We start from the raw sequence: 14438 nt of genomic DNA on the forward strand, positions 1-14438 counted from the left end.
CAGCACCGATCGCCGCTCTGTGCGCCCCCCCTGGGGCAAGCAGAGCACTCCATTCTGCAGGACGTCATATGACGGCCAGTCAGGATAGTACAACCACTTTACCGCCGTCAATCTGCTATAGGGCGGGCGGCAAAGTGGTTAAAAAAAAAAATTAAATAATTGGCTAAATGCCGACTTGCAGGCATCTGCAGGATCTCAAGAGAGTCCAATATATGCATAAACTGTGCCTAGCATCTGCCTGGTGAATAAAAGTGAATTTTATTACCCGGGCAGCAATGAGAGCCGACAATGACCAGTGAAGACCCAGAAGGTTTTGCAAACTTGCTTTTTTCAGCTGGATATATTAAAAAAGGATAAAGTGATGGAATTCACACACATCTTAGGTGACTAAACTCTGTGCATTTTAATACAGACGATCTTTATGTGAGATGTAAATATGCAGTATAATATCTTACCTCCTCCACCTTTGTTAAAACAATGGCCTTCTCATCATTAGGAGGGAAGAGGATGTTTCCAGCAGGAAGGGCCTTCTCCGATTGGAGGGTTGGCCTTACTCTGCAAAATACACGTATATTGCCCTGTGATGGGGAGAAGACAAACAGTAAGGAGACCCATAACATACTATGTAGATCTAGAAGAAGCAGAATTACTATACATAGATGTTGATTCACTAGAACTGGAGAACTTGGAATCTGGTGCAGCTGTGCATATTAGCCAGATCAGTTTCTAACCTCAACTTGTTCAATTAGAATTTGATAACAAAACATGAAAGCGGATTGGTTGCTATGCAGAGCTGCACCAGATTTTACATTCTCCAGTTTTAGTAAATCTCCCCCATAGTGGACAGGGCTTACCTTTAGCTCCTGGATGGTGTTATGTAACCTCCTCCGCTCAGTCTCCAATGCATACACCTGTGTATCCCTCTCTTCCACAGTATGCTTCAGGGAAGAGATCTCTGCACTCTGATCACTTACAAGGGTTTTCAGTCTGGAGTTTTCTCCTTCCAGACAAATCAGTTTTTGCTATAAAACCAGAAGAAATGAATGCCTGATTTCAGTTTATATATTCTTAACAAGCAGTAAATATAAATAGTTTAACCAGTTTGGCTCCAAAGCATTTTTTCTTTTAATTTGTCACATACATGTACAAATACTAATATTTGGCAATAAAAAAAGTTACCTAAACCCCCAGAACATTATACAGGTCCTTCTAAAAAAATTAGCATATTGTGATAAAGTTCATTATTTTCTGTAATGTACTGATAAACATTAGACTTTCATATATTTTAGATTCATTATACACAACTGAAGAAGTGCAAGCCTTTTATTGTTTTAATATTGATGATTTTGGCATACAGCTCATGAAAAACCAAAATTCCTATCTCAAAAAATTAGCATATCATGAAAAGGTTCTCTAAACGAGCTATTAACCTAATCATCTGAATCAACTAATTAACTCTAAACACCTGCAAAAGATTCCTGAGGCTTTTAAAAACTCCCAGCCTGGTTCATTACTCAAAACCGCAATCATGGGTAAGACTGCCGACCTGACTGCTGTCCAGAAGGCCATCATTGACACCCTCAAGCAAGAGGGTAAGACACAGAAAGAAATTTCTGAACAAATAGGCTGTTCCCAGAGTGCTGTATCAAGGCACCTCAGTGGGAAGTCTGTGGGAAGGAAAAAGTGTGGCAGAAAACGCTGCACAACGAGAAGAGGTGACCGGACCCTGAGGAAGATTGTGGAGAAGGACCGATTCCAGACCTTGGGGGACCTGCGGAAGCAGTGGACTGAGTCTGGAGTAGAAACATCTAGAGCCACAGTGTACAGGCGTGTGCTGGAAATGGGCTACAGGTGCCGCATTCCCCAGGTCAAGCCACTTTTGTACCAGAAACAGCGGCAGAAGCGCCTGACCTGCTACAGAGAAGCAGCACTGGACTGTTGCTCAGTGGTCCAAAGTACTTTTTTCGGATGAAAGCTAATTTTGCATGTCATTCGGAAATCAAGGTGCCAGAGTCTGGAGGAAGACTGGGGAGAGGGAAATGCCAAAATGCCTGAAGTCCAGTGTCAAGTACCCACAGTTAGCTTCAGTCAGCTGCTGGTGTTGGTCCACTGTGTTTTATCAAGGGCAGGGTCAATGCAGCTAGCTATCAGGAGATTTTGGAGCACTTCATGCTTCCATCTGCTGAAAAGATTTATGGAGATGAAGATTTCATTTTTCAGCACGACCTGGCACCTGCTCACAGTGCCAAAACCACTGGTAAATGGTTTACTGACCATGGTATTACTGTGCTCAATTGGCCTGCCAACTCTCCTGACCTGAACCCCATAGAGAATCTGTGGGATGTTGTGAAGAGAAAGTTGAGACACGCAAGACCCAACACTCTGGATGAGCTCAAGGCCGCTATCGAAGCATCCTGAGCCTCCATAACACCTCAGCAGTGCCACAGGCTGATCACCTCCATGCCACGCCGCATTGAAGCAGTCATTTCTGCAAAAGGATTCCCGACCAAGTATTGAGTGCATAACTGAACATAATTATTTGAAGGTTGACTTTTTTTTGTATTAAAAACACTTTTTTTTATTGGTGGGATGAAATATGCTAATTTTTTGAGATAGGAATTTTGGTTTTTCATGAGCTGTATGCCAAAATCATCAATATTAAAACAATAAAAGGCTTGCACTACTTCAGTTGTGTGTAATGAATCTAAAATATATGAAAGTCTAATGTTTATCAGTACATTACAGAAAATAATGAACTTTATCACAATATGCTAATTTTTTGAGAAGGACCTGTATATTTTCTGAAAGCAGAGGCCCTGTAGAATAAAAAGGGGATATTTGCAAATTTTTGTGTCACATGATATTTGCACAACTGTTTACGCAAAATATTCCAGGAAAAAAGAATAAAAATGAATGCTAATGCAAAACCGCCATAAAAAAAACAAAAAACAAACAGTTTTGGTTAAAATTTAAAAGATTAGGTTGCATCGATAAACATTTCCGGGTCTTAAAGATGCATGCGCCCGCAATATCACCAAAATCTATAGTGCCCAAAAATCACCATAGATGCTTTTAAAAACCTTACAGCTCATCAGTTTAGAATTAAAGCAGAAGAAAACCCATAGATTTAACAGTTTCATCTTCGCCACCTGCCGGGAATGTAACTGTCAACATTGGTTGTGCTCTCAACCAAGATGTCAAACCATCCAATGGCTGGTGTCATAACTGATCACATGTGCATCATCATGGCAGTTGAAGATCAAACAGAAGCCAAGATGGCAGCTTCCTTGGCTGAAAACGATAGGTGGGTTTACTTCCACTTTAACTAGGAGCAATTTGTGGCAAAATGTCACACGTGTGGCGCAACTGCAGTTTGCATACGTGTGCACACCATGGGCTTGCGTTTGCGCAGGTGTGCGAGACAATATTTTTTTCTTTTGTTTTAATATATTTTATTATAATTTAATTTTTTTGAAACTTTTTATTTTTACTTGATTGCTATCACAAGGGGTTAATAAACCCCTATGTGATAGCTTTGGACAGGTGACAGGTACGCTTTTTGGAAACATTAGGGTATAGACCCCAATGTCTCCCCTGCCCTTCACACCACCATCTAACCAAGCACAGATTGGCTTAGTTAGATTTGTCCCCTGGTTGTACTGGCCAGGAAATGGTGCATCTGGAACCGGAAGTGACATCACTTCTAGTTTCATTGTTTGCATGTGAGATCGAGGTATGGATTTGCCTTGGTCTCACAGCAATCTCCCTACCCTAGCCAGAAGCTGAGTTAGTTCCCAGGCTCCGGTAACAGCAGGAGAGCCCAGGAATCACATGAGGAAGGGGGGCTGCCAGCAGGAGAGGGAGGAGGCACTGTGCTGCCGGTGTTCCGTGAAAAAACCATACCCGTGAGAAAACCATACCCTCGTCACTTCCGGAGGGTATGGATTTCTCACGGTACATAAACTTGCCGCGGTTAGAAGAAAACAGCTCCTCTGCAACATCAGTCATCTCCGCTCCTTGGCCTCTCACTTCCCTGCTCTCGGCTAATAAATATAAAAGCGCATCACGGAGCCGAGATGTCCGTCATATCGATTCCATACACCCGCCGCCGCTTTTATATTTACTAGCCGACATCAGGGAGGTGACAGGGATAGCAGAGGAGATGATTAATGTTGCTGCCGAACTGTTTTTATGTACCCGCCGCAAGTATCTGATTATACACACTTCCGTTATGATTTCCTACCCTCCGAGCATGCGCACTTCTAATCTTCACAGCTGTTCCATGCTGTTTTCGGGGCTCTGAGCATGCGCACTGCTGCGCTGCTCAGCTGTTTCACACAGGAAGTGACGAGGGTATGGTTTCTTCACGGGGTATGGTTTTTTAACGTTACACAGGCTCTGTGAAAGTGATCGCCAGCTATGGCGCTACCGCATCACTTTCACTTTCAAGACGGTCGCCGGCTGAACAAAAATTGCACACAGGCTAATGGCTGCTACAGCTTGTGATTAACGGGTCACTCTTTGTACGTACATAGTACATCCAAAGAGCTGAACTGGTTAAAGGAGAAGTACAGCCAAAGCTTGATTGGCTGTACTTCTCCTATGGATCACAGAAGTGCAGTTCATTTTGCATCCCTGTGACCTGTTTTCAGCAGACAGCGGGCTGACGTCCACTGTCTGACATCACAGAGCCGTTCCAGGCTTGGGTAAGAGCGTGACCATGGAGTCCAGATCCGCCCACATGCCTGGACCGGCACCATGTTCAGCCTCTCAGTGGGTAGCTGAGAGCCTGAACCGGCTGCTCCCTCCCCAGCCCAGTGCACCAATGAGCGAGGAGGGGGCAGAGCAGAGAGTGGTGACCGACAGTCACCAGCTCTCTGCTCAGGGGCCTGTGAGAAATGAGCGATCGGCGGTATTAGATGGACCGGTACTCAGTGTCAGAGCCAGTGGGGGACTAATGCAGCATCCACATAGGCAAGTATGATTTAAAAAAAAAAAAAAAAAAATGTGTTAGATATATCTATCTCCATCTCAAGTCTATACTTCTCTTTTAATGTCTAGTCTGGGCACAGGTGTTCACTACCATCTCCCATAGTTGCTTGCACAGGCCTGCCCCACGCCTCTACTACTGGTTTATGAAGCAACCCACCATAGTGATGGGCCAACAGTAAGGTGGAGGAAATAAAACTACACAGGGCGTTTGTGGTTGGATCATCAGAGCACCCTAGTATTCCAGTAAAATAAAACGACCTACCTCCTTATGCTTTAGCTGTTCTGTAAGACTTTGACTGGTTTCCCGTAACTCCTGTACAGCATGTTTCTCATTGGTCAGCTCGGTTTCCTGTCTCTGGCAAAGGCCAGTCAGCCGCTGAACCTCTCTCTCCAAGTTCGCCAGCTTCTTCTGTTCAGACTGCAGCGTTGATTCCACAGTTCTGACAAAACACAATGAGTGATAGATCATCTCAAGTAACCATCATAACACTATTTACAGCTCAACTCCAGACAGAACTTTTCTTTGTTGGCTTAGATGCTGGAATGGTTAGTACTGCTGTTAGGCTTTTATCATTGTGCTATACCAACTGTCCCTTAACCCAGGGGTCTTCAAAAACTATGGCCCTCCAGTTGTTCAGGAACTACAATTCCCATCATGCCTAGTCATGTCTGTGAATGTCAGAGTTCTACAAATGCCTCATGGGATGTGTAGTTCCACAACAGTTGGAGTGCCGTAGTTTGAGGATCCCTGCCTTAACCAATAGGAAGGGTACTGCACATATTACTCTTACTGGTAATTCCCTTTCACATAGTCACTGACAGCACACCTGCAAAAATCACACCTGCAAAAATCTTAGAAGAGGAGGAAAAACTAGAGACATTACCCAGTTTATAATCCACCCCAAAGTGGGTTGAATACATGGGTGACTTGAATGTTTAAGCAGAACTTTACCCATAAGAACTTAATATAAAAAGCAAGGAACAAACATTCAACATTAATATCTATGCTACCAATGTGCTGTAAATGGCCTGCAGCATTGTCCTTGTTTCTTCTTGCCAGAGGCTGCCATTTTTCTGAAGCTCAGAGCCCCTGGGCAGCAGTAAATCTTTAGGGTGTCAACAGATCAGCCTCTTGTCACTTTGATTTTAGCACAGTGCCAAGAATAGAGAACTGAGCAGGGTGAGAGTGTATTACTGCATTTTAAACAGTATAGCCACTTATATTTAATGTTTTCCACAGCTATACCTGCAAAAGGGGCCAGCATGAAGTGATCTAGCAAGACCCCAATTTTCTGACTTCTCCACTTGAAGTTTTCTGGATAGTGCGGTCATGAATAGACCACCCAGCCTATAGAAATTCTATTCACCCTTAGGTGGGTTATCACTTCTACGTCAACTTTGTGAAGAATCTGGGGGCTTGTAAAACCCCAACAGGGAGGGCTCAAAGCTGCAGATACACCAGTTCCTTCTTTAGGTGTACAAGAATTCTTAGATAGTTCTAGGATGCTAGGTAATGTCAATACTAGCTAATAAGCATCCTTTCTGAAAAAGACTGATAGGTAAATTTACTGTTTCCATCTTAGATCTCTTGCATTGTTTCCATCTTAGATCTCTTGTATTGTTTCCATCTTAGATCTCTTGTATTGTTTCCATCTTAGATCTCTTGTATTGTTTCCATCTTAGATCTCTTGTATTGTTTACATCTTAGATCTCTTGTACTTCAAGAATCAGTTGAGATGTTTCAAATTAATAGACCTGAAAGTCCCATTTGGTTTGGGAACCAAATAAGATTGTTGCATAAAAACATGTGCTGCTCCATGAGAGGAAATGGAATGAGAACTTCTAAGAGGATCACCAAGTTCACCACCTCCTCCATGGCAGTGGCCAGAGGTAGAAGACTGTCTTGGGGTCACTTTTGAAAACACGAGGTGCCTGTGTCTCGAATGTCAGAATCTAACCAGTCTTAATCACTTAACATATCCAGATTCATAATCTTCTTCCAGCCTTCTAGGAACCACAACAGTCCTCTCCCCACCGGATGCACCAGGTCAGTGGGGTTTGTCAGGCTATTCTTAAAGATGCTTAAACTGAAAATAGAATTCCCACCTTTCTGCAGAATTACCTCTTGCCTGATGAAGCTCCAGGGCAGAGTGAAACGTGTTGGAGGCATGACCTGGTTAGAGCCTGGTCTGAGGCGGTCATACACATCCCCACAGGGTTTTGCTGTGATGTGCGACTTTTAGGACTTTCTTACCCTACTGGATGATTTGAGCTGGGATGAGCTCTGTCTTTGTTGGCCCTCCTAGTGGTTTGTCATGCAAGAGGACCTGGTGGACCCTTGAGCGGTATCTGTGATTTTTGTTGTGGTTCACATTGTATTGAATGGCAGTTCACCAGATTGATAGAATCTTAAAGGCTGCATGGAAAGATCTAAAAAATATGAAATGAATGTGGTGACCAAGGAAAGAGTTGGTGATTGGGTGGGAGGAGCCAAAGCCATTGACGTCACGTAGTAGTTACTGTCAGCGTGGTGAGCTGATGGTTTTGTAAGCTGTTATCTAGACTTCCTTGTGAGTGTTTTTAAGCCCCTTTTTTTGGTTTAAGATGAATGTGTGAAAATAGAGAACACTATGGGTTTTTCTGCTTTATTTTACAGTTCATCATGCTGATGACTGAAGAGTGAAAATGAGCGTCTATATCCCTGGAAGGGAAGAAAAGGAGTCCCTGCTGCACCTTCTACAGGAGGAATCATTCTGAGGCACATTCGACTCTGTAGTGGGGTCTGATTTTTAAGGTGAGCAAGCATTGCACTTTAAGGTGGTGGGTCACCAGAAACACTGAAGATATGTGAACTGTCACTGCATCACACAGTGGTTTTCACACAAAAAAAAAAAAAAATATATATTATATATATGACTTTTCAGAAATATGTTGAATTGCGTTCACGTTATTAGGTGGCGTTTTTGATCACCGATCTAGTGGAGTATTGTTTTATCAACGAGTAGATTTTAGATGTATGTTAGCATTAATGTTCAATTGTAATTTTAGCTTTGCATGACCTATTTATATAATCTGTTGCGCTGCACTTATTTTATGTTTTAGTAGATTTATGTGGCAATTTCATGCCTGGGTCACAAGTAGAGCTGCACGATTAATTATTGAAAAAAATAAAAAATTGTGATCTTGATTCAACCCCCCCCTTACGATCTTAATCTGGCATTTCCACGATTCATGTAACAGTGCAGAGCCGTTCTCTGCTCAGAGCTGTCAAAAAAAAAAAGAAAAAACGGCAGCAGGCAAAGTTTATCACAACATTGCTGGCACTGAGAGATAAAGAGAAACATTGTATCATTTGGTTCTTTTAGATCAAAGGGATGAACTTTGGTCTGCAAATGAGGTCAGTTTAACCACTTAAAAGATTAAGCCTTTTTCTGACACTTGTTGCTTACCAGTTAAAATTAGTATTTTTTTTGCTAGAAAATTATTTAGAACCCCCAACATATACATACATGGAAAAATAGTAATGTATGAAACATAAATTACCAAAGTGCGCTAAACAAAATGATGAGAACAAAGGTTCATAGGTGATGTCTGTGATGACACCAATTAAACATATACATTCAATTCCAAAAGGTGCAAAACTGTAAAAAGTCTTTCAATTCAGAAGATGGAGTGAAGGTTAGGGAGTGTTGGGAGGTGGGTGGGGCCTCGTCCCAAAATAGTGATCCAAAGTGATTCTCAATAACCTTGTATACACATGTGAACACCCAGTGATAGGAGTGGACTCTTACCACAATGTGGAGAGATGTGAGCATGTACTGCGTTTTGTCCAGAGGTCCCAACTGATAGGCTTAAAGGAGGTGGTTCTCGGAATGGACCGGATCAATCGGCTGCTTCCAAAGTGGGGGGGATCAGTAGGCTTCCAATCAGGGGATAATGCCAAAAAGAGATCGTGCCCAAAGAAGAGGAGAGGACTATAGTGTATTACCTTCGGTTTATTTATAAATTAGGTGAAGAAACACTTACACAATCCAGACGAAAAAAACAGCATATACAGGGTGGTCGCGGATGTCTGCAGTACGATCCGGGACCTATGACAGCACGGCTAGCTCCCCCCGACGCGTTTCCACTGATAAGTCGGCTTCTGGGACTGGAGCTGTCAGCGGAGACGATCCGGGACCTATGACAGCACGGCTAGCTCCCCCCCGACGCGTTTCCACTGATAAGTCGGCTTCTGGGACTGGAGCTGTCAGCGGAAACGCTGTCAGCTCCAGTCCCAGAAGCCGACTTATCAGTGGAAACGCGTCGGGGGGAGCTAGCCGTGCTGTCATAGGTCCCGGATCGTACTGCAGACATCCGCGACCACCCTGTATATGCTGTTTTTGCGTCTGGATTGTGTAAGTGTTTCTTCACCTAATTTATAAATAAACCGAAGGTAATACACTATAGTCCTCTCCTCTTCTTTGGGCACGATCTCTTTTTGGCATTATCCCCTGATTGGAAGCCTACAGATCCCCCCCACTTTGGAAGCAGCCGATTTATCCAGTCCATTCCGAGAACCACCTCTTTCAGTCTATCAGTTGGGACCTCTGGACAAAACACAGTACATGTTCACATCTCTCCACATTGTGGTAAGAGTCCACTCCTATCACTGGGTGTTCACATGTGTATACAAGGTTATTGAGAATCACTTTGGATCACTATTTTGGGACGAGGCCCCACCCACCTCCCAACACTCCCTAACCTTCACTCCATCTTCTGAATTGAAAGACTTTTTACAGTTTTGCACCTTTTGGAATTGAATGTATATGTTTAATTGGTGTCATCACAGACATCACCTATGAACCTTTGTTCTCATCATTTTGTTTAGCGCACTTTGGTAATTTATGTTCCATACATTACTATTTTTCCATATTTAATTTGTCTTGCAGTGCTGCTTTCACCCCACTTTCATCTGTTTTTAGGTTTGCGCACCTATTTCCTTTCACTATATATATATATATATATATATATATATATATATATATATATATATATATATATATATATATATATATATATACACATATATATATATATATATATATACATATATACACACACACACACACACACACATATATATATATATACACACACACACACACATACATATATTTTTAGCAGAGACCCAAGAAAATAAAATGGCGGTTATTGCAATATTTTATGTCACTGTATTTGCGCAGCAGTCTATCAAATGCAATTTGTTTGGGAAAAAAATAAGCTTTCATAAAAAAAACAAAAAAAACAAAAAAAAAAAAAAAAAAACACACAAACAGTAAAGTTAGCCCAATTTTTTTGTATAATGTAAAAGATGTCACGCCGAGAATCGTGATCTTTATTCTAAGCAAAAAAAAAAAATCACAATTTTCATTTTATCCAGAAGCAGCGTTAGTCACAAGGAATTTTATATATTTTTTGAGCTGGTGATTGCGCTGATTATTTTTTATTATTAGATTGGAGCTCTTCTTCTGGTTGAATGGCTGAAATTAGAGAGTCCTTTGAGGAGTTCACCAAAAAGAGGTGGTTTGGGGGGTTGATGTATGAACAGAGCCGCTTTACTCACAAGACTGAATTTCTGCTCTGTGTAGAGGAAGGTTTTATAACAACGGAGGAGGAATATTATCAGACATTGCGCATTTCCCTGGAAAATTACCTTAAATGTTGGCTGAGATCAGCATTATCAGTGCTCAGCATCTCCACCTGCTTCGCAAGCTGCTCCTTGGTGCTCATAAGACGAGCGTTCTCTCCGGAGAGGGACTGCACCCTTCCCTTGTAATTTGTCACTTTGTCCTTCATATCGTTGACCTGACCCTTTAAATCCCAGGCTGCACGCTTCTTTGCTCCTGCTGGCTGAGCGGGTGCTTAACAGTAAATGGGAACATTGATATGAATTAGAAGAGACTAACACAGCCAAAAGACAAAGTACCGCACATTAAACTAGTTCTATAGATGCTGACAAATTTGTGACCTCGCACTTACCTTCCCTTCTCGGTGAAGAAAAGGGAACAAAACTTTGTGTTGATGTGTAAAATCTGTGTGTGTGAGGGACACAATGGTGGGTCCCAGGAGCCCTTTTTATAGTTGGACACAGACTTGCATCAAGACAACATAAGTGAAGCACGATCACTGTACAGCACCACTAAACAGATAGTACAGCCCGCATACCAACTGAGCAAGCAGTGTCTGGCTTTTGGAATTTCTAATTTCTACACCACTTCTACACTTCTTCCAGGTCTGTGTCTCAGTGTTAGAGTCATGACAGCCAGGCAACCAACAATCCCAACAGTAGAGGTAAAAATGGCAGTCTATATAATCACCTTAGCAATCCCAGTGTTGTAACAATAAATAATCCAGTGTTTGTATCCCTTTAGGTAAAGGTGAAGCTTACAAATCCAATGTATAAGGGAATGCTGGCAATTTAACTTGCAGCTCTGTGCACTTTTGGGGAAAACCGTGAGCAAATAAGCAGAACATAAAATTTCAGGTCGGTCGGCATATAGAGAGTAGAGAATGCCTCAATTTTGTCAGCATCTGATATTTATGGTTGAATATATATTTATTGTCTTAAAGTTTTTAAGAAACGGTACAGGTAAACCAATACAAGGATATAGATTATAACCATAGGTTTTAACAAATATCAGTCCGTGGACCTTAGGGGTATTGTCATCCCCAAGGTATGAAAACAACATAAACATCATAAAAAAGTAGAAAAATATAAAAGTCTCTGATGTCTCCATTAACAATACAAACAGTACAACACTGAATAAGTAATAAAACTTCTCAGTGTCCAGGGGTATTGGTAACCGGAATAGAAAGAGAAAAAGAGAAAGAGAAAAAGAGAAAGAGAAAAAGAGAAAGAGAAAAAGAGAAAGAGAAAAAGAGAAAGAGAAAGAGAAAAAGAGAAATGGTCCCATAGCGTAAAACTGATAAACAATTTAGGATAATAGAGGAGAAACACTGGTAAGCAGTTTGTACCACTGGTGGCGGTCACTACACCTTTGGTGGAGTCTGATTTTTATCCGAATCATCCACTACCTTCGGAATTCTTCACGGCCTGTGTGATACACTTTTATGCTCACTTTCTTTTACGTTTGTAAGGGTTTCTCCTCTATTATCCTAAATTGTTTATCAGTTTTACGCTATGGGACCATTTATCTTTTCTCATATGTATGCGGTCTCATGTTGGATGACCCCAATACACGGTCCAAGCCCTGGAGGTGCAGTGGAGCATTTGACTTTGGAGTGTGTTGCCTTTTGGAGACCTTGGGTGTCAAATCCCTTTGCTTGTTTGGCTTGCATATAATTGCATTCTGGTAAGCAGTTTGTACTATTGGTGGCGGTCAATTTACACCTAATGAAGTTTGGCAGTTATCAGAATCTCCACTTTTCTTTTGGGAATTTCCTGATCAAGAGACTTTATGAACTTTTTCCAATATATGTGTTATTATATATATTTTTTTCTACCTTACCATAGGGGGATACATTTTTATAACACAATACAATCACCATTTTTTATAACTTTTACTATAAGGTTATATACGTTTTTATTTTTCATGTGTTTGATTAACACTGTCTCACTAATAGCGCAGCTTGTTTAACTTTTAATATGAGGGGGTTTACAACCACTATTACAGTGATCAGTGCCAATAATATGCACTATCACTGTACTAATGACACTAGGCAAAAAAGGGGTTTACATCTAGGGCGATCAAAGGGTTAAATGTGCGATGCTTTTACTAAGGATCTTTTTGGTTTTTCTCCCCCCTGATTATCAGCAAGGTCCCCAGTCAGTGAGCAGAGCTCTATATGGTTTACAAATCACAGAGCTTTGTTTTGTGAATCACTGAGCCAATCATCGATGCTGGCGGCCAATAATTGGCCTGAGACCCCCAGATCGGCTTGTACTAGGTAGGTGATCCAGCACAGGGAGGCCGCTTTGCTGCCATACTAGTATGTTAGGCAGTCGGTAAGCAGTTAATGGAACACTCTCACAAAACATTACTGTAGAAACATAAGAGGACTATGATGGAAGAAGCCATTTTTGTTAATGGCCGCCCATAGGTGTTCTGCTGTGTGGCATAATTTATTAAAAATGCACATTTTGCTTAGACTCACCTGGTGCAGACACTTTTGGTTTGGCCGGTGCTGCTGCTGCTGCAAAAGAAAAAAAAAATTATTTGACCAATAAGACCAGACTTAGCCAGCATATAGTTTAATAACACAAGTCCTAAAGTGGACTTGTCATCAAGAATTTTTTATACATTATATTAATGAGATTAGAGCAAGCATCAAACAAGGCCTACACATTGATCTATTTTCTTATAATGATTCCCATTAACAATAATCTAGATACATCTTTGTGCTGAGCTTACCGAGCTCGGCCATTCCTTTACGGCTACACCAGAAATCTTCAAACTACGGCCCTCCAGCTGTTGCGGAACTACACATCCCATGAGGCATTGTAAATCTCTGACATTGACAGACATGATAAGGCATGATGGGAATTGTAGTTCCTGAAGGAGGGCCATAGTTTAGAGACCCCTGCACTACACCATAAAAAAAGAAAAAACAGCTGGTTGCATTTAAAATGACCACCTATTAGTTTACTTACCCGATAAGTTTGCTCTGTTTCTTGAATTTATTACTGCCAGAGACTGCCGACCTGCAACACAAAACAGTGCACAATTTAGCTGCGTAACATTGTATATTTATTTTTTACCTACTTTTCTAGTTAATTTGGTCCAATATTGAAACTGAAATTTGAGGCCATGTGTGCAACTAGGCTTGCTATGAGTAATTAAAGAAGTAGGCTTTTTTAACCTCTTGCTGACCGTATACTGTAGATATACGGTGGCTCTTCTGCACAGGATCACGTACTACGCATTTCCCCGAAATTAGGACCTACCCCGAAAATCAGACCCATCTCCGTTTTCCCGGATGGCTGCAATATAAGCCCTACCCTGAAAATAAGCCCTAGTTAAAATCCTTGTAAAATAATGTAATCCACGCTGTAAAAAGATAATATAATGTCCAGTGTGTGCCTTTATGTAACATGATTGTAGAAAATATCTTATTTACGGCGCCGCTGGGCGCTCATGTGACCCGCCGGAGCTCTCCTCCTCCTCGCATCTCGGCATCTCCATCAGCAGTGCTCAGAGTGGGGAAAAAGCTCTGGCAGGTCATGTAAGCGCCGTTGTAAATTATGCAACATTGTAGAAAATATCTTATTTACAACGCCGTTGGGCGCTCACATGACCTGCCAGAGCTCTTTTTTCCCCACTCTGAGCACTGCCGATGGAGATGCCGAGATCCCAGGAGGAGAAGAGCTCCGACGGGTCACAGGAGCGCCCAGCGGCGTTGTAAATAAGGTATTTTCTACAATGTTACATGAAGTCACACACTGG

General features: G+C 41.7%; 1 protein-coding gene across 1 annotated transcript in view; it reads right to left on the minus strand.

Moving 5' to 3' along the window:
- KIFC1 (kinesin family member C1) overlaps positions 1–14438 on the minus strand; it is a 48085-nt gene that overhangs the window by 20092 nt on the left and 13555 nt on the right. Inside the window, exons 4-9 of the mRNA XM_082264070.1 lie at positions 13646–13696; positions 13150–13188; positions 10688–10895; positions 5255–5432; positions 855–1022; positions 456–578 (exon numbers count right to left, since the gene is read on the minus strand). Of these exons, the coding sequence (XP_082120196.1) occupies positions 456–578; positions 855–1022; positions 5255–5432; positions 10688–10895; positions 13150–13188; positions 13646–13696 (767 nt within the window). The remainder of the gene's footprint in view (positions 1–455; positions 579–854; positions 1023–5254; positions 5433–10687; positions 10896–13149; positions 13189–13645; positions 13697–14438) is intronic.

The sequence above is a fragment of the Pelophylax lessonae genome, assembly GCF_965119305.1.
Source record: "Pelophylax lessonae genome assembly, chromosome: 7".
Classification (NCBI taxonomy): domain Eukaryota; kingdom Metazoa; phylum Chordata; class Amphibia; order Anura; family Ranidae; genus Pelophylax; species Pelophylax lessonae.